Genomic DNA, 25,390 nt, shown 5'->3' on the forward strand with positions numbered 1-25,390 from the left:
TCCCACCTACATGGCCAGGTGTTGGTAAAGGTCAGTGTTTTGTTTTGGGGTTGTTGGGTTTTTTTTGTTTTTTTGGGTGGAGTAACTCTTTAAAGTGACTGAGGATGGTGTCATGTGAGTCCATAGTAAAGTTCCTTCTCTGCAAACCTTCTTCCTGCAGGTCTGTCTGAGGTGGTGTTTAATGGGGGCGTGGCCCCCCGTTGTGAGAACCGCGCCTGCAACCCCCGCATGGGGAACCTTGCCTTGGGTCGCAGGGTGCTGACGCAGACCGTCTGTGGCAACAACGGCAGCGAGCTCCACTGCTTCTACTCCGACCCCGACGCCAACCTGGCCTGCAGCCCCGCCAAGTGCACCAAATGCAACGCCGGCCTGCCCCACCTGTCCCATCTGGCCGGGGCCATGTCCGACTCCTCCTTCCGTCACCCGAACACCTGGTGGCAGTCGGCTGGAGGGGTGGAGTCGGAGACTGTGCAGCTGGACCTGGAGACGGAGTTCTACTTCACGCATCTCATCCTGGTGTTTCGCTCACCTAGGCCTGCCGCCATGACTCTGGAGCGCTCGCAGGACTTCGGGAGAACTTGGAGGATGATGCAGTACTACGCCACCAACTGCAGCGCTGCCTTCAGGCTGGAAGAGGGAAAGGCAGGCATTGGCCAGGATGGCGCCACCTGCACGTCCAAGTACTCAGGCGCCTACCCCTGCAACCGCGGAGAGGTGAGGCGATGCTCCAAGTCTTTAGGGGGTTTTTATGACATCAGTCACACTGAACATGAATAAAGAATTATTCTATTTCAAATCAACTCTAGCTCCATATTCCCACAAAGCAGGAAGACGAGCAGGGTTAATTTGCATATAATCTCTGAATATGAGCATGCAGAATCTGTAGGGATCAGTAAAGCAGTTTAGAGACAAATGGGAATCTCCGAACCATCAGCTGTCATCTGACTGCAGTTTAGCTTTCTAAACAAATGCGTGAAATGGGACATTTTGGCCTGGATCTCTCCCAGAAACCCCCAAAATACTGGCTCCTGTCCCCAGAATGTGTCATCTGACTATGCTCCAGATCCAGGATCCCAGCATATAACGGCAATGGAAAGAAGAGAAGCCAAACATATCTCTTACACAGTATTCAAAGACGGGGTATTTTTTTTATCTCCTCTTAACACAGGAGCTTTTATAGAAAAAAAATCCCCTTAGGTGCTGCCAAAATGGCTCTGAAACGTCAGGGCATGGACCTTTGGGGGTTTCCTGTGGGTCTGGCACTGAGGCGCTGGCAGTGGAGTCCCGTTGGGGGCAGGGCTGTTGATTGGGCTCGTTCTGGTGCATACTGCAGATGCTTGATTGGATTGGGATCTGAGGATTATGTGTATCTTGTGTTATGTGCTCGCTTCTGGTGGGAAGTGTCTTGCAATTGGAGCTGCAGTGTTTAAGTGGATGGGATTTGTCAAAGTAACATCGATACCAGCACCCAAGGTTCCTCTGTGCCTTTCACATGCAACTGCTTTTCTTAATTCAGTCACCGAGTCCTGAAATGACTCTCTGACCATGTCTTCTTAGTTTTATCAGCCTGGGTCTACTGCTCACAGCCTTCTAGTAAATAAATCTTTGGAAAAAACATAAACTGCACCTGTATTGCATTAACAGAGCTACATTTCTAGCAGACTGCAGAATCATTTAAAGTGTCTCTATAACCTGGTTGGGGTCCAGTTTGGGAGTATATGTCAAAATAGAGGTTGTGTGAGGTTTATTTTCATAGCAGATCTCAGAGGGATTTACAGTCTCTGTGATGGATAAAATTTAATGTTTCAGATTGCAGCAGCACAGATGGGACTCACTGGAATTAAATTTTGATTTTGCTTTTTCTGGACATTGTGCATCAGATGAAAGTCGCTACACGCCACATTTTATTGGACATGAAAGAGAAAATTATTATATTTGGCAACATGTTTTAGCATTTGTGTGTTTCCATTTTAACACCTGCCGCAGTCAGTTTACAAATGGTAAATGGCCTGTATTTGTATAGCGCTTTTCTAGGGTTAGAACCCAAAGGACCCCAAAGCGCTTTACACAACCAGTCATCCACCCATTCACACACTGGTGATGGCAGCTACATTGTAGCCACAGCCACCCTGGGGCGCACTGACAGAGGCGAGGCTGCCAGCCACTGGCGCCACCGGGCCCTCTGATTTGAAGGATGTCCATGGACGAGAGAGTGTAAAAGGGGGGGTGCAGTGCACAGAACCCACATTACCAAGTGAGGACATGAGCAATAATGGCCGGGTGGAAGGTCAAAGTTTGGTACATGAATGAAACCAAAACAAACCACTTTAATGTAACAGATGTGGTGACATAAGTGATATCAATTTATCCACTTCTGTAACTAAATACACCTGAAGAACCAAAGAGGCTTGAAAACCACATTTATATACACTCGTCATGGGCATACATTTTCATGGGAATTATGAGCTTTGAGTGATGTCTTTGAACTGAAAACAGTCCTCATCACGACTTACATTTTGACATCTAAGTCTCTGTGAAACTCTGAGACCTTGGTTTTATGGCTTGTTGGTGGTCTCATCTGGTTCTTAAAACACACAATCCAACACATTTTTAAACCCAAAGTTTTCTTTGTTGGTTGTTCCTGACAAATAAGCAACCCGGTGGTCTCTCCAATTTATACACAGCAGGTACAAAGATGACCTAGAGCGTAGATCATTTCCTTCTGAAATCATAATGATTACAGCCTCAAGAGGAAAATAGTCAATCAGGGAAACCTCATGAAAGCACAGCCTGAAGCAGAAAAAAGTAAAATTCTGCAGGTAGATAACAGCAACAGTTTGAAGTTTAAAGGCTGCACTGTTACTGTTCTTCGACTGGCCTGCTTTCTTTCTGGAAGCAGTTTTGATGATCAGATTTGTATCAGGTCTCGAATTCCCACCTTTCCTCCGAGTCCAAACACCGCCAGCTTGCTCGGATAGCAGGTTAGCGCAGGTGGGAAGGAGCGCGGATGCACACCTGCAGGCCTGACAGACTTTCCTGCTCGTCGTGCAGCTTTTTTCTTCCTCCATGAATGAAGTGCTAATGATGTCACGGGTGACAGGTAAAGCGAGCTACTTAACAGCCAATCCTGAAGGGCAGCCTCTCCATCATTTAACCCCTCCTGTTGGAGCAAAGTCAGATCTTTCTGCAGTAAGTCACGCAACATTCAAGAGTCACACAGCACGCCGAGCAGAGGGAAAGCCAGGTGGGGGGAAGCTCCCCGAGTGCATGATTGAGTGTTTAATAGGCGTACTTTGACTGTAGCACGAGAGGGCTTCCTGCACTCCATTGATGTTTAATTGAAGCAGTGTGTGTTGGGAGCTGCTCTGCAGATGTGTGCTGAGGCACATGCCAAACCCGATGCTGTGCCGGGCTCCCCTGCAGCGCTTTCATATGAAATGTGGACTCTTCCCTGCTACTCTGAGGTGTTTCCGTGAGGCTCTCAGGTCTTTTTTCCCCTCTCCATCTCCTTTTGTGCGTGAAGGTTTGAAAATAGCAGCTTGTTTTCCGTCTCCTGCGTCTCTCCGGCTTGTTTGGGTGAGCAACCTGTGCTAGGAGCATGACCTGTTTGCCCTTTAACCTCTCCACTGATGACCCTGGGGTTGAAAGAGGTTAAGTAGTGCACTGACAGACCAGCTGCTGCTGCTCAGCTGCTCACACCGTCTGTGCACCTTTTGGTTTTTGCTTCTACATCATCTCTACTGACAGTCAAGGTCACGACATGACAACAAGCCTTATTTATGTATGTACTGTACGAATATAGAGCTTTATTCCATGCTAATCTCACTTGTTGTCTCATAAATACTAAGTTCTCACAGTTATGTTCATAGTTGGCCTGCACTCAGGTACTATTTCAATTAAAAGTCAGAAACCTGTTAAAATATATATTGATAACAGTACCTCAGGGGGCAGTAACATACATGTGGCCACCCTCACAGGCTGCAGAGAAGTAAACAAAGCAGAAGAGACATCGTGCGTGAGTGGATTCATGACCTCACCATACAATGGGTCTGCAGTGGTTGCTTACTATGAGTGCAGAGTTTCAGATTTGGATTTCTTTTCCAGTTTTGATTTGAAAAAGATCACGAATTCGGCTTTTACTTTTTTTTATAATGAAGGGTTCTTCAAAAAGTCCTACTTTCACTTATGCTTGAAAAACATCAGCCACTTTGCTTGTGTGGGAATTGTTTTGTCCTCTTTCACTACGGATGCACTAAGATGTGACTTATTCCTGACCTCCTTCTTTAGGGGTCACCACAGTGGATCATCTATCTCTCACCCTGTCCCTCACATCCTCCTCTGTCACACCAACCCTCTCCATGTCCTCCTTTGCTACGTCCATGAATGTCCTCTGAGGTCAACCGCTTTGCGTCCTTTGTCCAGTAGATCCATTATCCCTCCTGTGCACATGTCCAAACCATCTCAGCCTCTCTGAGGGGCACAGGGAACTTTTTGGAATAGACCAAACCCTCAAGGTTTGCCCACACCACGTCGCCGATTATACGCAAATTCCCAAGGCTTCAATAACACCTTTATTTAATTTGAGCTTTGTAACATTTACTGGAACCTTTACTTGTTGTTTTCAGGAGGGTCCAGCTGCATATTGTGGCTGTTATCACAAAAAAATGAATAACTTGAATAACTTTTTAATCAACTTTACATAAACTCACTTACCGTCAGTGACCGCTGAACAGACATGCCATCGCTTGTCTTTCATGGAGCTTTTTAGATGTCATATTGGACTCTGGTTGCGCTTAATGCACTTAAATTGACAAAAGAAATTAATATTCCACTGCTGTTTTAGATTATTTCTGCAGAATGAAACTTTTTTGGCTTCACAGAGTACCGACCCTCCTTCAGAAACAGAAATGTCAATGAAAAAATGCCACTGCGCTAAAATATAAAGCAAGATGAATAGCAGACGCATCAGCGGAGTGATGTTTGATTGTATGCATGCGTGTGATTGCGGTGTGTGGTTTTTTTTTTTTTGGTTTTTTTGGGGGGGGTTTTTGCTTGCATGTGAGTGTCTGAGGCTGTGTGATGAGATAAGTGAGAGCTGTGGTGAATTTTGGGGAGGGGGGGGTCATAGCTGGGAGCGATTACAGGCAGCAGGTATGCTCAGCTCTCTTCTTCTCTTCTTTCACCCGCAAACATGAAAGCATGTCATCTCATGTGTTGAAAGCTGTTCGTGTTCACCTGTAATGTGTGGAAAAGGCGGTCTGTGTGTGTGAGTGAGGGAGAGAGAGAGAGTGTGTATTCAGAGCTGCTTGTCTTATTTATGAGGTCAGCTGGGCTGGAAGAATGTGAGTGTTTGTTGTCCAGACTGACCTCCTTAGGGAAGAGAGAGGGACGCAGACCAGCCGACGCGCACGCGCACACACACTCATCAGTGCCCTTTCAGATAAACACTTACAGTAGAGGCTCTCCCTCTCCTCTGTCTGCTGGGAAGGAAGTGCTGTTGCTCTGATGGATGTTGGTACTGTTGGCTAGACACCCATCCCCCCTACTCCGTCTTTTTCCTTCCATCAATGCCCATTGTGCCTGTTTACCAGATTACAGTCCACAGTGCTTTGATGGAATTAGGCCTGTTAAAGGCAGGCTTACTTTAAGTTTGCAGGCTGAAACAGGAAGAAAGGTTTTCAGTGAACCTGCCGCCTCACAGAGCCGGAAATTTGTTACATAGCTTAATGGCAGGTGGAAAACTTTCCCAAGTGCGGTATGAGGTTTCAGCACGGCTTTCAGCTTCCATAAGTGTATTAACAGTTGATATCCTGCAAAGTGCAAAGACTCTCAGTCTACATGCAGACTAATGCAGACTAACCAAGTTATTTATGCATCAGTTTGCCCCCCCCTGACCAAAACAGCCAGTGCAGGCATATTTACACTGATGGTTTTTTGGTTTTATTTTTTTCTAAAATGTTTGCTGCGAATGTAAGTTCAATAATACATTTTTTATCGTCAAATCTGTCATGTTGGATACAGGAATCTTGTGAGACATGCATGGTTTAACGATATATTCTGGTCTTTTTGACTATTTGAAAACTCATATTTCTGCCAGCTGTACTTATGTAGAGCTCAAATGAACAAAACGTGTATCAGCTCATATATGCAAAGCAAGTTTATTAAAAAACAAAAGGTTGATTATGTTCATAGGTCATTCATGTAGTATGTGGATGGGTGGCCCTGTGCTGTGTAAGTAAACCAAAAAAGATAAAGCAAAGTATAAACCCAAATGACAGTTGACAGGTGAGCAATTAACTCAAGTCAAAAACATTACTGTAAGTAAGCCACTTCCCTAATTCAACTAGTAACCAAAACCTGGAAGTAAACACCCACAAGCCGGTTGAGCAACACAATTTTGTTTTTTCTATCAACCGGGGCTTGCCAAAGGGTAACCAACCAGTCTCTAGGCCTGCATGACTGGGGCCTGAAACAAATTTAACAGCTAACTTAACAGTAATAAGATGTCAGAGCTGTGTTCAGAGCTTGAGGTTGCAAATTTGAGTCGACTAGTGGCACGTGGTATTCCACTCAATAAAGGATGATATGAAAGGGTTCTTGAACACAAACCTTTTTGTCTTGCTAGGATGTATCCTCAACACAAACCTGAGGAGACTGTGGCTTCATCTCTGTGTGTATCATGGATTAAGATAAACATGGGTGTCATCAGCATATCTATAAATGTCAATATTTGTTTCCCAGGGCAGCAGTAGTAAAAGCTCCAGGCGATGCTGATTTGTGTTGTCAGCGTATGTTTATGTGCATGTCGATGTGGGTGCATGTGTGTGCTGGTGTTGCCGTGGTGTCGCTAGGGTGTCGCAGGCTTTTGTCCAGCTCTGAGTTATGTGGAGCTGCATCTCCATCCCCGCCTTTGTCTGACCCTGCTCTCCGTGCTCTCCCGCGGACCAGCGCCCCTCATCCTATTTGTCGTGTTCTCTTAATTGCGGACCACAATGCTGTGACCTCGTGACCTTTTCCAACAACAGGGAAATTAATAGTGCTCCTCCCATCACACTCTCCGCCAGTCATCCAGCCAATCAGCAAGCAGCAGGGTTGTTTTTCTTGAACCAAAGAAAATCAATCAGCTGCACACAAACACACACCACTCACACAATGATATCAGTGACAGCTCGGCACACTGCAAACTCACATGCTGCTTTCATAGTGAGAGTTGGGGCCAACAGCAACTTTTTCATCTCGACGACAGCAGCGGCGATGGTTGCCAGTGGCAGCAGTAGCCATGGAGATGGCAGCCCATAAAGGGATCTTCAATTTGAAGGATGTCCATGGACGAGAGAGTGTAAAAGGGGGGGTGCAGTGCACAGAACCCACATTACCAAGTGAGGACATGAGCAATAATGGCCGGGTGGAAGGTCAAAGTTTGGTACATGAATGAAACCAAAACAAACCACTTTAATGTAACAGATGTGGTGACATAAGTGATATCAATTTATCCACTTCTGTAACTAAATACACCTGAAGAACCAAAGAGGCTTGAAAACCACATTTATATACACTCGTCATGGGCATACATTTTCATGGGAATTATGAGCTTTGAGTGATGTCTTTGAACTGAAAACAACAATTAGGTGCACAAATAATACAAATATACACATACTCCCTCACGAGTATCTTTTTTTTTAAATGCCCCTTAGCAAGTTGCAAGTATGTTTGGAGGAGTAAAGGTGAGGCTTTCAAACCAAGAACACTATAGCAACTGTAAAGTATGGTGGTGGCATTATGCTCTGGGGCTATCATCACTGACATTCATGTCCTGTATATACACCTAATGAGACCCGCAGAGCAGAGCATGCATGACTTTAAGGAAGGAGACAAAGTTGCACCTCACAATCAATCAAACCCTGAAAATCTACAAACGCCTGTAAAATGTATTTTAAAATCTGTTCTAATGTGTTTGTAGTGGTTAATAAAATAGGAAGAGTATACCTTTGAAGCTGTAAAATAAGTTGGAAGACATTTTCCATGAAAGACGTCCCAGGCAATGAGTAGCACATTTATCCAGTTAGATGTAGCATGAAAAAGGTAAACCCGTGTCAATCATTGCTGTAATTTCAACGATGCATGTCTTACAAAATGACTTTTTAGTTCTATTAGATCACAGTGATGTGGGTAAATAGAGGAATTTCCATTTTTTGGTGTTTTGCTCATTTAATTTTTGTTTTCTTTTTGTTTCCTTGATTGTCTCTTTCTAAATGTCAGGTGATCTACCGAACCCTTCCGAAGTGGGAGTCCGTGGATCCTTACGGGCTGAAGGGCCAGCAGCAGCTGAAGGTGACCAACATCCGGATCAGACTGCTGAAGCATCAGAAGTGTCCCTGCCAGGCCAAAGACCTCACCTCCGCACACGAACCCCTCCCCACCCGACACTTCGCCATCTACGACCTGATAGTGAAGGGGAGCTGCTTCTGTAACGGCCACGCCGATCAGTGTGTCCCCATGCCGGGATACCAGCCCATCAGAGACCGGACCAACCATGTGGTAAGAGGAGAGAAGTTAATGTTCTCGAACTCCGGTTACTGCCTGTTTTTTGGTTGTTTTTAAATCTTTATCAATTCCAGTGCTAATCACACCACTATTCACCTTCTCTTTTTTTCACACACGTACATCTTTTTTTCTGTTGCTAGTCTCACTTGTTTTGATTCTTCTGACCACGTAGTCACACGCCATGTGCTCGTTTTTTCACTCGCTCTCGAGAAATCAAGCTTTGTTTCCCTTCATGTTGGCAGTCGTGTTAAGAAAACAGACTAAAGGAGTGGTCACGTTCATTCCCTCCTGCTTCCTCTGCTCTTGACTCCGGCTGCCGCTCTCTGCGTGATAACAAACGCAGGAGATGGAGATGTCGGTTCAACCTGCGGTTTAATGGTGGTGTTGATGCGAGCGAGTGTGTCGATGAAGGTGTGAACTGACAATGTTTTTGCTGGAGATCAACCTTAAGCATTTCAAAGCCAAGTTCCTATCACGGCCATCTCCACAAACAAACACAGCCGGACGACTTTGAAGCCGAGCGCCTGCTCTGCTGCAATCAGCCATGCCTGACAGGAAAGTGAGAGTTTCCTTTGCAGCCTGTGAGCAGAGGCCTTTACACAGATAAACAGTGGTACTACATCAAAGCTGTAGCCCGTACACGAATAAAAACTTATTTTCTTCTCACTAAATGGATCATTTTAAGAGATAAATTTTGTTCGTTTGATCTTACTGCAACAAACCACTTACACTGTATTTGCAACCCTTTGTGGTGCATCAAACCTGCCACCCCTCATCTTGAATTTCATTTAAAGGAAGTAGATGAGTTTGTAGGAAGCCAAATCTGGTGGGCAGATTCTTGGATTGACCCCAGAAACCTACGGCTTCCTTGACACGTCTCAGGACTTTAAGTAGAACTCTTCTTTAACAATCTGACACTAGCAGGGCACAACCCTCGTCTTCTTCACACTCTTTGTCTTTTTCTTCATTTTCATCTTCATTTTATTCGTTTTCATTGTCTTCTTCATCCACGTAATAATCTTCATCTTTGAAAATAGAAGTAGAGCTTCCACCTCAAGCTCTACTTCCTATTTTGTTTTTTGTTTTTCTGTTAGTGCACAACCAGAATATCAGAAAAAGTGAGCATCATCCCTGATCTGATGCTCACTTTTTAGGGTTTAGACTGTAACCTTTGTAAACTCGGTCTCTGGATTCTAGCCAAGCTCTCATTGGCAGTGACGTGAAAGTTAGGCCAGTCTGATACAGAAGGTTTCCTCTTTGTAGTAGTTTGAGATCCACAGTCGTCACAGGTGCGCACATGCAGGTGTTTGGGGACTGATCTAAAGATATTAGCAGTGCTAGAAGAGGTCCAAAGGTGCAAAAGGATAAAACTTTTTAAAGAAAATCTGACAAACTAAACCATTCTTTACTTTACATGGTTCCATCTATCCCTTTTCTATCTATTTATCCGGGTGTGGGCTCCAACCACCACCTCCAACTCTCCAGGGGGGTCGTGGTGGCATTCCTAAACCACCTGGGAGGCAAAATCTCTCCACTGTGTCCTAATAATTGAACAATCCTAGCCAGATGCTGGAACCACCTCAGCTGGCTTTTTTTACGTGGATCAAAAAACTCCCTCCTGAATGACTGAGCTCCTCACCTGATAAGGTGAGCCCAAGCCTTCAGATGAGCCTCACTTCCACCACTTTTATCCAAAATCTAATTCTTTCTGTCACTGCCCACAACATGTGGTCAAAGGTGATAGCAGTAACATAGATTGACTGGTAAATCCACAGCTCCGCTTTAAGTTCTCTCCCATTCCACTCTTTCCATCCTGTTAAAGAAGACCCCAAGAAACAGCTGCTCCCCAGTGAAGTGGGCACTGCTGCGTCCACGTATTATCCTTTTAATTAATCAGTCAAGCGGAGCATGAAATGATAAAGTTATATCCCCTTGAGACATGCAGCTGAAAAAACCCAGAGTGCTAATTTTTTAAACTGATATGAAACAGCGAACGTGTTCGGTATTCCGTGTGATAAATGAATGAGGTCGTTCGAGCGTGTTTTTATTGCTGATACGAGCATTTTTGCCATGAATCTGGTGATAAACAATTTATTGGCCACAGCTCTTTCAATCTTTTAATCTGACTGTTTGCATGCCAAGAAATTCCAAGTAGCTCCGCTGAGTATTTTCATCAGGATTTCCTCCATCAGTGGGATGAAAAATCGTCTGAATAAGACTGTAAAAGGACAGGGCAGAAAAACCCTCCTCTGCATGCTAAGATAATTACAATAAATCATTCGAATGTAGAATGGTGGAGAATACTACTTTTTTCTTTTTTCTTTTTTTTTTACAGCAAGTATTATTCTAGCTGCACGTGAGCGTTACAGTTCGAAGTGTAAATCTGCCTTAACGGTCCTCACAAAATTACCTCAGGTCATTGGAGCGTGATTGCGCTGTGTGCCATGCGGGAACGTTCGGTAAACACACAGGTGAGGTTATATAAACGCATTTTTGTCCCGCCTATCAGCAGTTTGTTTTATGTCTCCGTTTCGAACCAGAGCTGCTGTTTCTGACAAAACCCAAACAAGCAGTGCTGCACAGGACAGGAGATGAGGGCAGAGATTAGTGATCGCTCTGAGAAAGCTTTGTGTGTGCGTGTGTGTGTTGTTATACATTTTTGGGGTTCTTCATACTGTAAACATGTGCAAACTTCTAAATTTGCCATTCTGTGTGCTAAGCAAACAATGCAGTATTCACTTCTCTATCCAAATGTGTACTTTTATCACACATGGTGTGTGTGTGTGTGTGTGTGTGTGTGTGCGTGCGTGCGTGCGTGCGTGTGTGTGGTGTGCACATTTTCTCAGGCATGCAGTGTTTTGTCTGCTCTAAGTGTGCCTGTTTGGCGTAATCAGCAGAGAAAGTGGCTCTGATAGTCACTGAGAGACTGAAGGGTTGCTCTGTTTGTTGGTTTTGTCCTCCCGTCCACCCACAGGAGGCTTTGTAGTTCTGCGTGATTAGCCACAAAGCTAACACAAGCACATTTAATGGCATCCCGTGCCTGCAACTGAACTGTCAGGGGGAAATCAGTTCTGTCAGGGGGAAATCAGTTCTGTCAGGGATCGCTCTGTTCTGAGTGTGACCCTGAGCTCTGGGATGAGTTTTCACTTCCAGAGTAGCTGCTGACCATTAAGCATGCAAGTGAATGAGAAAAAGCTGTCATCAAATAAAGAGCAGGGCCTGTTTCACACATCCTGTTTAGTCCATTTGAATCAAGCTCTGGTTCATTTCACCGCCTCTTGATGGGGGTTGTTTTTTGCCGACCTGAACACAGTGCGAACTTTGGTGGGGACCAAAAACAACCGCACCTTTTAAAAAGGAGTTCTAAGTTTGGCTGCAGATGATCTCCAGAACAGTTCATTTATGGTGGGAACGTGATTCAAATCATAATCCAACCCAGACTGATGCACTCAGGTTCTTAGTGATGCATTTTGGTTCACTTTGAGTTTTCTGTTTGTGAAAGGAACCAAACCACAAGTTTGCAAACTCATCATCTGACTCAGACCGAAATAAACAAGATAAAAGTGTGGAACCACTTCAGAAACATGAGAGGGTGGAAGAATAATTTTAATCTGAGTCATCTTTTAAGTTAATAACTTGAAAATTTTTTTAAAGATAAGCTGTATCCCGAGAGGGACAAAATGCAGGTGACAGGAACTGAAGTTAAAAACATGGATAAAACCGATAAGACAGTTTATTTATGGACCCACAGGAGCAGAGCTGCTCAAACGCACGGAAGCAACATTCCACCACTTTTTTTTTTTCACAAGAAAGATTATAAAATATATAGCTATATATTAGGAGTGCAACGATACACAAAATTCACGGTTCGGTTCGATACTTTGGTGTCACGGTTCGATATTTTTTCGATACAAAAAATGTTCATGCCTTTTTTAATTTGTCATTTATTAAAATTATAAATATATATTTTAACTCAAACGTACAGTTTTTAAATGTAATGTTGCTGAAACAACAAAGTAATAAAATAAAATAAATCTATCTGATCGAGAAATCACTCATCTTTGGAAAAGAGTTTATTACAGAGAAATGTCTCTTTCCAAAATAAAAGCTATACTATACGCTTCTTCTGGGCTATATTCTCAGCAGCATATTAAACATATCAGGTCCCCATAAGGAGAATCATGTGCTAACGGCTGTCTAAATGACTCTGGTGAAGTTTGTAGCATGCATGCTTGTTGTTTTTGTCTGCTTCCACTTGTCTTTGCACTAGGATGATGTCGGCGTAAATGTGCAGTCGTATTCGTTGTGTTCCCACTAGTGCTGTCAGCGTTAATCTCGTTAAAATGACTTTAACGCCATAATGCCGCAAATCTCCATTAACGAGTTAACAGGATCACCCAGTGGGTGGGGCTGGACGGCGTCAACACGTTAACAAGCTAACTGCGCTAATGCACTAGTTCCCACCAATTGAGCATTGCGTGGCACACCCGACATACTGTTTTACTTTTGTCCATGATGCGCTTACCATCAGGGTCATACGTCACCAAGATCAGACCAAGATAGTTCCTAACGCCAGATCTGAATGAGGGTGGGGGAGGTTCAATTTCGGGTAGCGTTGAGGTAGTTGCCATGTTGCAACAAGCTTAGCTTCTGTCTTGCTAGCTTGCGCTGCGCTCAATGGCTCTGCACTCGACAGTGCAGCCTAGGCGGCGCAGTCGAACGCAGATCCACTGAGCGCTCAACACAGACAGCATTGTCAGAAGAAAAGTTGATAAAATAAATTAAAAATTTTGTATTGTTCGATACATATGCGTACCGAACCGAAAGCACTGTATCGAACGGTTCAATATCGATACGAGTATTGTTGCACCCCTAATATATAGCTTATGTTGTTTTAACGTTATTTTATGCACACAAAATAAGTGGCCAAAGATATCAATCTATGAGATCTATGCCGGCACAAAACCCTGTTTTGGTGTTAAACAAAACTGCTAGGAGTGCAAAGTAAAACGCAGGCCAGATTTTGATTTTGACTTTGTTAACTACTAGAAGACTGGAGGATATATTAGTTATATTAAGGGTAATAAAATCTCACTTTCCACATGTTTTGTTGTTGTTGTTCTGTGGGTTTTGTTTTGTTTTTTTCCCTTTTGTATGGATATTTTTGTTAAAAAAAAAAAAAGTTAGTGTAGTAACAAATTGTTGAAGTTGATGGTACTGTACAGTGATTCCTAAATGTTAATGAAAAAAAATAAAAAATAAAATAAATAATGGCCAGGCTTTTAGTGAGCCATGGGAACATGAAAAAAAGGAGTGCAAAGTTCTCCAGGTGATTTAATAACAGTTAATTTCAGTAATTACCTACCGAGAGCAGCTCAGAGACGAGTGCTACCAGTGAGGCTGTGAAGGAGTGAATGATGTCCCGACAACAATAATACACAGTGGAATCATTTAAATTAAACGACCCCTCATCTGTATGAATCCTGCTTTCACCTGAGCTGTCAGATACACCTGTAACTGACGGCAACTGTGAGGAAAAACAGGAGGATTCAAAATTAGCCAGAGAAAATGTGAGAGACGACGAGGGAGAAAGCGAGAGGACAACTATCAAACTGGAAAGAGTGAAAACAGAGAAGACGTGTCAAGGAAGGAGAAGCTGAAAGCAGGGTGTAAGAGCTGATGGAGACGACGACTGTATAGGTCCTTAAATTCAGTCTGATGTTCGATCACTTTGCTCGGTTATAGCTTATAATGTAAACTTGCCATTTTTGTTTAAGTAATAAACAAAAATGTTTATTGCCCCTACTTAAACAAATAGTACTACAGGGGTCACACTCACTTTAACTAATGAGCAATGCTCCAGTCCATCCGACTGTTTTCATTTCTCTCACTTAAATCTTTGCCTCGTTTGTCTTTCACACTAACTCCAATGGGCCTTATACAAGAGGGGTATCACTCATTGCAGCATTTATCCGGTTTCTTTTGTTCCAATGTCCATCAGCGTTACAGATGTGCACAAATATATGGCATTAACAGTGAGATTACATAATAACTATTTGGTTAAAAGTTCAACATTCATATTTTTTTAATTTCCTCTTCTGAGAGGACCCAGAGACATTGCTCAATGCTGGCTCAGGATTAAGCTATAAATGAAGCCAAAATGTTCTGTAACTTTGTACATGTGCAGTAGAAGAAGGGAGAAAAAAGCCTTTTAAACCTTTTATTTATGCATTTTTATGTATTCTCATGAACGTCACAAACCACACAGTGACAATCCTGCAAAGGCACTGTCCTTTCCTGGAGCCTCAGCGCTCCTCAGCCAATTGCTGATTGGAGTCAGCTGCCAAGCGCTCTACCTCAGGCCTCATTAACACAAGCCAGAGACCAGCTGGTGACCTCCGGTCCCTGGGGAAGGATGTGTATTCCTGACCGGTTGGCGAGCGGTTGCTGGCAGCTACACTCACCATTTACTGTCTGGGTGACTCACTGCTCCATTACCAAAAGGCTCCGGTGAGAGAGAAGATGACGACTTCCTGTCTCTGGGCCTGTGAGACTGCAGCCTAAGGTTTTAAGTATAATCTGAGTCAACAGTCCTAAGGTGCAAGACATGCCCACCAGTCCAGTGTCACATCAGGCCCTGGTAGAGCTGTAATAGGCCTTTATTTGTTATGTTACATTTAACACGAGAAAACCTCAGCTATGTAAAACCTGAACTCAGAAAAGGCATTTTATAAAGTGGTAATAGTTAATGAGCCTGTAATGCTTTCATCTGTCTCAAAGCTTTTGTGGAGCTGTTATGGAGATAAATCAAGCACACCTACAGCTGTGGTATTTACTTATAACTGCCGTGCAAATACTAAAATATTTGTACTTCTTTGGGAACTTTTGGGAACCGGTAATGGTCTTTGTGTAAAAGTACATAAATGCACAGACAGGCCAGCCCCCCTTGTCCACAGTCTTGATGAGTTTGCATCATTGGGTGTGTGTTAACTATGGCATATCGCCGTATGGTAAACATGTGGGTTGAAATACCAGCCGTGTGGACTTAAGCCAGAGTTTTTTTCCTGGCTTTTTCTGCTTCTCCTCTTTCCCCTCCTTTCTTTGCACACTTTATATTAATCACTACTCTTTGCTGAACGTGTAATCATGTCTCCTGATTACCCGGACCTCTCATTTGTGCAATTTCTCCTCCTATTAGTGTGATTAAAACCGGTGTGTGAAACCAGTCATGTGTGTGCGTGTTCACCTCGACATTGCGGGGCTGATCTGGGGTCAGTTCAGGCAGAGGGCATGCTGCATGTGGCCGTGCTCCTATAGGATTTTTGAACCGGGGACAAGGTATGACGCATCACGACACCGTGGGAAATGAGTGCAAAGAATCTGTGTGCGTTTGCAATTATTTTGCACGCCTGTGTGCACGTTGATTATTGCGAGTGTACCCCTGCAGTTGCCGTGTAATTGTGTCCTACATTGCAGTTGCACGGTGTAACACAAACAAATAAAGAGCTTCCTCAGATGCTTTGCCCCCCCCCCCCCCCCCCCCCATTCAATCATTATCCAGCATGCATGGCATTCCAGCTCACAGGAATGACAAGGAGATTGTTATTGTGCTCTCAGCGCTGCATAGTTGCACTCGTACACACATACTCATAAACACACACACACACGCAGGCTTTTCAGAGCTGAGGCCCATTCCCGTTTCTAGCCATGAAGCCAAACAATAAATCTCCATTCACTGATTTTGGACCAAGAGAATAGGAGCGATTAAAAAAGGAAGAAAGTGGTTAAGAGAGAGTGAAGAAGCTTGTCCTTTCCATCACACTGACCTCTTTGTTCCTGCTATTTGTCCATCTTTACCTCCGTCTATCATGCTGCTTGTTGCTAATGAGCTCTCTCTCACAGGTCCATGGGAAGTGTGTGTGCAGACACAACACTGCAGGTGATCACTGCGAGCGCTGCGCTCCTCTGTACAACGACAGACCGTGGCAGCCTGCCGATGGACTGACGGGAGCGCCGCATGAATGTCGGAGTGAGTCAAACAAAATTGTTCACACCTTTTTCCACCACAGGACTCTTGTATTAAAACTTAGCCTGTAAATCTTAAATCTAGGAAAGGTTATTGAAAACCTTCATACTTTACTAAAATATCAGAACGAACAGCCTCCAAATGCTCTCTGAAACATTTGTACATATAGCCAGTTGCCAGTCTGATATTTTCATTCTTGATGACTATCTTCTTCTTCTCACACCAGAGTGCAAGTGTAACGGACACGCTCAGAACTGCCGCTTTGATTGGACAGCGTGGCGAGAGTCTGGCCAGCGAAGCGGAGGCATCTGCGATTGTCTGCACAACACTGAAGGGCGACAGTGTGAGAAATGCAAGCCAGGCTTTTACAGAGATCCCAACCGACCGCACGCCGCCCCCGACTCCTGCAAACGTAAGCTTCACACACATTTTACTAAACTATAGTGGGAGGCAGACTTTTAGGAGCACAGTTGGTGGCATCAACTTTATTAGAGATCGTCAAATGTTTCAGATGTAAATTTAAAATGAACAAGCCCACAAAATGACCTGTATGTGCCCCATGAATTAATCTATGTTAGACACCCTTGATGTAAGTCTATATACCCTCATTGGTAACACTTTGCTGGTGCCAAGTTGGACCCTTTGTCCTTCAGAGCTGTCTTAGATCTTCATGTCACAGATCCACCAAGGTGCTGGAAACATTTCTCAGAGCTTTCATAGAGGTCAGAAGTTCATATTAACGTGAAAATCATGGCAAATTCTGACCCTTCAATCTGAATCTTGTAGCAGAAACAGAGTCTTGTCAGAGCGGGTGTGAATTTTAGCCTCAGTTTCCTGTTCTTAGTTAATGGGAGCGGACCTGGTGTGATCTTCTGCTGCAGTAGTCCATCTAACGTTTCATCCATACCTTGGATGAAACGAGTAATCAAGTTGCTTCTACTGAAGTATCTTTTTAAATGTGAAAGAGCAGCTAAAAGCTCAGCCGTGTTCTTGACTGTCCATTTACTTTCTACAGTATATTTTATAAAACTGCTATCTATTTGGAATGATAATAGGAATTTCACTGGCACACGACATTCAATATGGAGTCACAGCATTAGACCAGTGGTGACAAATGCACCATACTGGCACAGCCCTTTGATTTTTCTCAGGAATGCAGAGGACGGAGATCACAAGCCAGAACATGCTGCATAACACTCAGTCCTCACGGGCACCTGGCTCTGTGTGTGTGTGTGTGTGTGTGTGTGTGTGTGTGTGTGTGTGTGTGTGTGTGTGTGTGTGTGTGTGTGTGTGTGTGTGTGTGTGTGTGTGTGTGTGTGTGTGTGTGTGTGTGTGTGTGTGTGTGTGTGTGTGTGTCTCAGAGGCAGCAGATGCCCCATTCTCCATCCAGTTACTCCATAGTTAATCATCAGATGGAGGCATACTTGTGTCTTGACTCAAAGTTCATCATAAAACTCCTGCTTGTCCATCTCGGTTTGTTCTGCCATTTTTAAGATGTGACTCAGAGCTTGATTGTTAGCTGTGAATGTGTGACGGTCCTTTCTCCGTCACTGTGTGTGTGTGTGTGTGTGTGTGGGGGGGGGTTGTGAAGAGGTGAGTGTTAAGTAAACATGAGATAGTCATCCATAAACACAGACCGGTGGCTACAGTCTCCCTCTGATTATCTGTCAGATTTGTGAACTCATCCCCACAGGTATGCTGGAAATGAACGCCAAGGAAAGTGTGTGTGTGTGTGTGTGTGTGTGTGTGTGTGTGTGTGTGTGTGTGTGTGTGTGTGTGTGTGTGTGTGTGTGTGTGTGTGTGTGTGTGTGTGTGTGTGTGTGTGTGTGTGCAAGCAAATCTCATTAAAACCTAAAGAGTATCAAGTAGCAGCAGACCGTTCAAAAACACAGAGGGAAGAACATGTTGGCTATCAGCCCAATTTGCCGTCTTTCAGGGTTTGATTTCATCGTGCAAATCAAATCACTTTTATTGTCACATCACATGTGCAGGTACATTGGTACAGCACATGTGAGTGAAATTCTTGCATTATATAATTCAAGAGATTCATTTCAAGATAAATACAAGCAGACATTTATAAGAACCTGTAAAATACTCAGCAGCAAATCTGTGTCTGGGCATGAATAAATCATGTCTGAAAAACAAGAAAAAGTGTCTGCAGCTCTGCTCTACAAAAGACAGACTGTATATGAATGGCCACCAGAGGGGTGGGGAGTATTTTGGTCATACGAATCCAAAATGATCCAATTTCTTACCTGATTTATGACCTCATTAACACATCAGTTTAGTTTATAATATAATTCAGTAGTTTCCAGTCATTTTTACTACACAGCCTTATGCGTTTTGGAAATTATGATCCTATTCAGAGTAAAATAAATGATAATCGACAGTAAGAGAGAAACCTTGTGACAGAAGGGTTATTACTGTATGAGTGTGCAGAGTCCTAGGTTCTTCAGGAGGATCCACTCTTTGCTTATCCAAACTAAGATAGCTGAGGCAAAATGCCAAACTCAACACTTCAAAGCAGAAAAAATAGAATGAAAATTAACAATGAAGTTTAAAAAAATAACTTCTTTGTAGTTAGAGAGTTGTAGTTAGAGTCGCTGTTAGTTAACGTAACAGCATTACTCTAGAACATAGGTGTCAAACTCTGGCCCGCGGGCCAAATTTGGCCTGTAGCCTAATTACATTTGGCCCGCGAAGCCATACAAAATTACTATTAGAGCTGGCCTGCTGGTATTATACAGTTCATGTACTGCTAATACTACAATTCCCAGAATGCTCTGTTGGTGTTTTGGCTGCAAATACAATTTTTATTTAAGAAATGAATTCCACTGATGTGTTATTTAATTGGAATTTCGATTTTACATGTGTGCAATATTAAGTTATATATACGTTTATATAAGTTTTATATATTGTTTAGTATTAAGCTTTGCTTGTTCCATGCTCAGTTTTTCAGCAAAACTTGTTTGAGTCCATAAGAAAAGATTCCTTGTTATATTTGGAGGAAGATTTTTTTTCAATGAATATTAATGTTAGCCTGCAACTTTGATCCAGTTTTGAATTTTGGCCCACTGTGTATTTGAGTTTGACACCCCTGCTCTAGAAGAAAGTCCTGCCATGAAACTAGCAGCCAGCAGGGGGGGACTCCTCTGGTTGCAAGAAAGGTCAAAAGCAACCCTTCAGCTCCCTGAATCTTTGACCTTAGTAAACACAGTTAAAATTAACTTTAAACTAGGGCTACAGATGATTAATTCATCAGGATTTATAGTCATGTATTAAACACATATTCCTAATTGGAGACAAACAGGAGGATAAAACGGGGTGTGCTTCTCCATCACCTTATGGTTGATACATTGTTACTGTATGAGTGTGCAGTGTTCTGGGTTTCAGATCTACTTGTCATGTCTGGTTTCAGTACACTAAAATAGCAATGGTGGAAACACATCTGAAAGCTTCACTTGTGTATGAATTCACTAACCAGTGGGCGATGTCACAGTGGCTTTGTCTGTTTTTTATAGACACTGATTGGCCAGTTTGTTACGTACAACTTCCTGCTACCAAGTTGAACCCTTTTTGCCTTGTGAACTGCCTTAACTCTTTGTGGCGCAGATTCAACAAGTTGCTGAAAACATTCCTCAGAGATTTTGGTCCATGTTGACATCCATGATGCAAATCACCTGTTCCACTACATCCTAAATGAGCGCTATTGGACTGCGATCTGGTGACTGTGGAGGCCGTATGAGTACAGTGAACTCATTGTCCTGTGTTATCCTGCTGGAAGCAGCCATCAGAAGATGGGAACACTGTGGTCATAAAGAGATGGACATGGTCAGCGACAATGCTCAGGCGGTGTTTAAACAAACACCATTATATCATCATATATTTAATTATATGACCATTGTCCAGTTTTAGTAAGGACTGGCAGCTGGTGTGGTCTTCTGCTGATGTAGCTCATCAGCTCTAAGGGCTGAGATGCTCTTCTGCATCCCTTGCTTGTAGCAGGTGGCTATTTGAGTTACTGTTGCCCAAGAGATGGATGTTTGGGGAAATTCCAGTAGACAAGCAGTTTCTGAAATATGGAGACCATGCCACCTGTGATGTTCCATAACTTTTTAAGCTTGTCATGTCCTGCAGCATGTGTACCAAGTCTCTTGCTGTTCTGTCTGGCAGTTCAGGAACAGTGAGTAGTTGATAAATTGCATACTGTATGGACTTATACAACCTCATTTATTGTCCTTCCAGATTTTCTGACGTTTTCTCATATCTCTGCATCTCTGATAAGGTCACAGAAACAGATGCATGCCTTCTTTACAGCAGGTGTGATTTCAGTCATTAGGTTCGGTGCTTTACACCCAAAAACTCACCTCTGGGATAATAACTAATGAAGGCTGACTGATTAGAAAAAAGGAGCAACAACATGCTTGGAGAACCCCTAAAATGAAGGTTCAGGTTGTGTAATCCCACTGCAGCAGCTCGCTGACAATGGAGGAATTTCCCTCCGTTGTGAGGAACATTTTTTTCATTCCAGCCTCTGAGGGGCCCGCGAAAGAAAACACTCTTGTCAAGCTTCACGCAAGCTGGTACACACCAAAGCCGTTTATCAGGAGGGAGAGTTACAGTGTGTGTTTGTGTGTGTGGGGATTTATGTCTGTAGTGGGTTTTCTCGTGGTTGTTCGGGCAGGTGTCGTATCATGTCTCAGCACACACTCATAAAGTCTTCATTGTCAGAGCTCTTGCAGCTGACAGGTTTCTTAGACGCACATATTTGCTTACAGGAGTTGTTGCATTATGCATTGTGGTCATAAATTTTCACACAAATATGAAAATTCACACGCTTGCCAAACACACCGTCACACGTGTCTTGGTTTTAAATGGCACTGAGGTGGCGCTGTGATCTCTATTAATTATTTACCTGTGCAGGATGCTTCCTAAGAGAGTGCTGATATGGCCTTTTTTACATGCCCACATCTATAAAGGATATAAATGTGATATCTTTATGATTTTATTGGTACTGTATTGCTAGGTCTTCTGATGGAGTTCAATCTTATCTTTGTGTGGGTGAGTTGTCTGATAAACTGTTTGGTTTGACAGTTGACATCGTTCTCTTGGGTCAAAGGCACAGTTTGGGTCATGTAACTCCCGTCGCCTGTTATTGTATTTACAGCGGTGTGGAAAAAGTGTTTGCCCACTTCCTCATTTCTATTTTTTAGCATTCAAGTCCCACTTAAATGTTTCAGATCGTCAAACAAATTTAAATATTAGACAAAGATAACACAAGTAAACACAAAATGCATTTTCAAATGAAGGTTTTTATTATTAAGGGTAGGGGGAACCTACATGGCCCTGTGCGAAAAAGTGATTGCCCCCTAAACCAAATAACTGGTTGGTCCACCTATTAGCAGCAACAACAGCAAACAAGCATTTGCAGTAACTGGCAATGAGTATTTTACAGCGCCGTGGAGAAATTTTTGCCCACTCATCTTTTGCAGAATTGTTGTAATTCAGCCACATTGGAAGGTTTTCAAGCATGAGCTGCCTTTTTAAGAGCATGCCACAGGATCTCAGTCGGATTCAGGATTCGGAACTCTGACATTAACTGAGCTATGTGAAGACTGTGGTTCCTTAGTGTTTTTCTGGGGTCTTTTATGACTTCCTGGAGGAGTCATCACTGTACTTTTGGAGTACTTCTGGTTGGCCGGTCACTCCTGGGACGCTTCACCACTGTTTCATGTTTTTTGTATTTGTGTATAACGGCTCTCACCATGGTTCCTTGGAGGCCTAAACCTTTAGAAATGGCTTTGTAACGCTTTCCAGACTGATAGATGTCTGTGACTTTGTTTGTCAGGTGTTTCTTTAGATCGTGGCATGATGTGTTCCTTTTTATAAAACTATTTAGATAAAACTAGATTTCTTGTGACTAATCTTAACTGGCATTAGCTTACCTCCCAACATGGATCAGTTAATGGGAGCAGCTAACTGAAAAGAACTGTGTGCTGGGACATGGCTTACGTTATAGATATTGATTATCTTTATTGTTTCTGCCAAGTAAGTTATGTGACTGTTGTGGTTTGTTTTTGTTTGAGTGTTTGCTAGGAGCTTAAAAAAATCATTTGTGGAGCTCCTGGAGGCTCAGTTACATTTAGTGGTAGGATAAAGAATTAAATTATTCAGGAGGGGCTAGGAATACAGCTACTCCACATCGAAAGGAGGCAGCTGACTAGGATTCCTTCTGGGTGGCTCCTGAGTGAGATGGTCTTGGTATTTCCTCACGAGAGGAGGCCCCAAACCAGACCCAGGACAAACTTAGGAGATTACATCTTCCAAACCTTCCTCTCCCCAGGTCTTAGGCTGGCTAAGACCTGGGGAGAGGAAGGTTTGGGTTTCTCTGCTTAGGCTGCTGCCCCTGAGACCAAATTCAGTCTTTTTATCTCAAACTTTAACTAGCATAGAGTTTGTTTTTGTTTGTTTGTTTGTTGTTGTTGTTTTTTGCATTTTTAGGCTTTTTAACCTTCTGATAGCACAGAAAGCCGAGAGAGAGAGAGTAGCAGCAAAAGGGCAACGTTAGATTCAAACCCAAGACTTTGCAATAGCAAAGCATATGTGTTGCCTCCTTAACCCACATGAGCTATACCAGCACTCAGTTTTTGCAGTTTAATCATAAAAACTCAGTGGTGCTTCTGTTTATCTACAAACTTCAAGCATTCGTGTGCATTTCACTGCTGAGGTGGGGAAAACTCCTATATAAACTGATAAGCTTTAAAAACTTTTCATGTTGACTGTTGTATTTCTATTTCGGAACAATTTATCAAATAAAGTCCGTGAAGCGCTCTGATAACAGTTTGAAGGCAAACATGCTTTAAGGTCAGGAATGAACTCTAATCTTTGTTTCTAAAAGCATGCCATCTCATTTGTTTATAGTCGTCGATGTGAATTTAACACATTCAGTTCGGTTTGAGAAAACTGCCTGATTCAGACCTCTGGCTTAAAGTTGTTGTTTTTTCTTTTTTCTCCACCATGATTTATTTGAAAAAGGAGCTTGAGGGAGCTTCTGGGTGTACAGTAAGTAGTCATTTACTGGCAGTCAGGCTTCAAGCATCATTAAACACAAGACAAATGACTCCAAACAACACCCCTTCTTTGTTTCTCTCTGCGGTTTATTTATGGGGGAGGCCTGACAACTCCGGGTCCCAGCAGACAGCAGTTTTCTCAGATGTCCAATGGAAACATGGGTGGGTGTGTAATAAGGTGTGTTCGTTGTTTTTGGAGGTTGTTGGAAAAACACCCTATCGGTACACAATTAGAGGGCTGAGAGTTTTACTGTATGTATTTGTTCATCTATCCATGTGAGGAGGATTAATTTGAGTTCTAGACCTTAAAAGCATATTGATCGACTTTGGGAAAAAGCTTAGGATCACAAATAAAGAAGTATAAACATCTGTCTTCATGTGATTAAAAAAACAGAGACGCCTTTGTGTTTTAAGTGGCTGCCACAAAAGCAGACAATAGAGCAATTGATGAAATACTTAAGTGCAGGTGATAAATAGCAATTTGCTAATCAGCAGACTGTCAGACCTTTGGACTCACTGCTCACTGCTTTTCTTTAGTCTTTTGTGTAGTATTTCTGAACAGGTATTTCATTAGGTACACCTTGTTGGTACCAGATTTTTGGGGGGCCTTTTTCAGCTTTATTTGATAGACACCGTGAAAACAGGACAGGAAAGCAGGGGCAGAGAGAGGGGGGAAGACATGCCGCAAAGGGCAGCGGGTCGACTCAAACCCAGGCCGGCCACCGTATGGCATGTGGTCACCTGCTCAACACACTGAGCTAAACCAGCACCCCGTTGGTACCAGATTTGACACTCTTTTTGCCTTAAGAATTGCCTCAATTCTTCATAGCATTGATTCAATAAGATTCTGCAAACAAAAGTGGCACTTAATGTGGTTTTCTGCTGCTGTAGCTCATTTGCTTCAAGGTTTGAGATGCTCTTCTGCATCTTTTGGCTCTAATAAGTGATCATTTGAGTCCTATCATGTCAAAGCGCTCTGGCCATTCTCCAACAAAAGATATTTACCCCAGAGAATCACTAATGATTGATATTTTTCTTTTTTCTAACCATTTTCTATAAACCCTAGTTATGGTTGTGTGGGGAAATCAGTTTCTGAATTATTCAGATCAACAACATACCACGCACATAAGAATTTATGACTATGAATTCAGTAATAAACTGATAACATGTCCAGTATGTACCTCGCCTCTCAGATAGTGCAAGGATGATGTTTTAGTATCATCTACAATTAAAAACCTTCCAATCTAATTTAATTTCACCTTTTTCTTCCCCAGCATGTACTTGTCACCCCATGGGCTCAATGCCCTTCCACTTGGCAGACGGCTCGCTCTGTGACCCCGCAAACGGGAACTGCATCTGCAAACCAGGCGTCGGTGGAGCCCACTGCGACAGGTGCATGGTGGGATACTGGGGCTTTCACGAATACGGATGCCGTCCATGTGAATGTGCAGGAGACTGTGATCCGTTTACTGGAGACTGCATGTTTGGGTGAGTAAGAACTTTTATCTCCTGATAACAAAACTGTAGCGCCTAAAAACAGAAGCACTGAACTTTTTTTAGTCATGACCTTGTGTCCTTATATTATCAAATATCTGCCCAGTTTTTGTACAGCAAGTACAAAGGCAGGGTCGAGACTGAGAATATGTTAGTATGGTATCATCACTCGGCAGTATGTCTGCTCTGTTAAAATAGTCAAACGTGTTTTTCATGTAATTGTACGTAGCCTTAAATATAAATAGAATTTTTTTTC

General features: G+C 43.0%; 1 protein-coding gene across 1 annotated transcript in view; it reads left to right on the top strand.

Annotated features, from left to right (window-relative positions):
- ntn4 (netrin 4) overlaps nt 1-25,390 on the top strand; it is a 32,096-nt gene that overhangs the window by 2,010 nt on the left and 4,696 nt on the right. Inside the window, exons 2-6 of the mRNA XM_080886935.1 lie at nt 161-714; nt 8,260-8,538; nt 16,447-16,573; nt 16,797-16,982; nt 24,915-25,128. Of these exons, the coding sequence (XP_080743061.1) occupies nt 161-714; nt 8,260-8,538; nt 16,447-16,573; nt 16,797-16,982; nt 24,915-25,128 (1,360 nt within the window). The remainder of the gene's footprint in view (nt 1-160; nt 715-8,259; nt 8,539-16,446; nt 16,574-16,796; nt 16,983-24,914; nt 25,129-25,390) is intronic.

Source organism: Rhamphochromis sp. 'chilingali', assembly GCF_963969265.1.
Source record: "Rhamphochromis sp. 'chilingali' genome assembly, chromosome: 7".
Lineage (NCBI taxonomy): Eukaryota > Metazoa > Chordata > Actinopteri > Cichliformes > Cichlidae > Rhamphochromis > Rhamphochromis sp. 'chilingali'.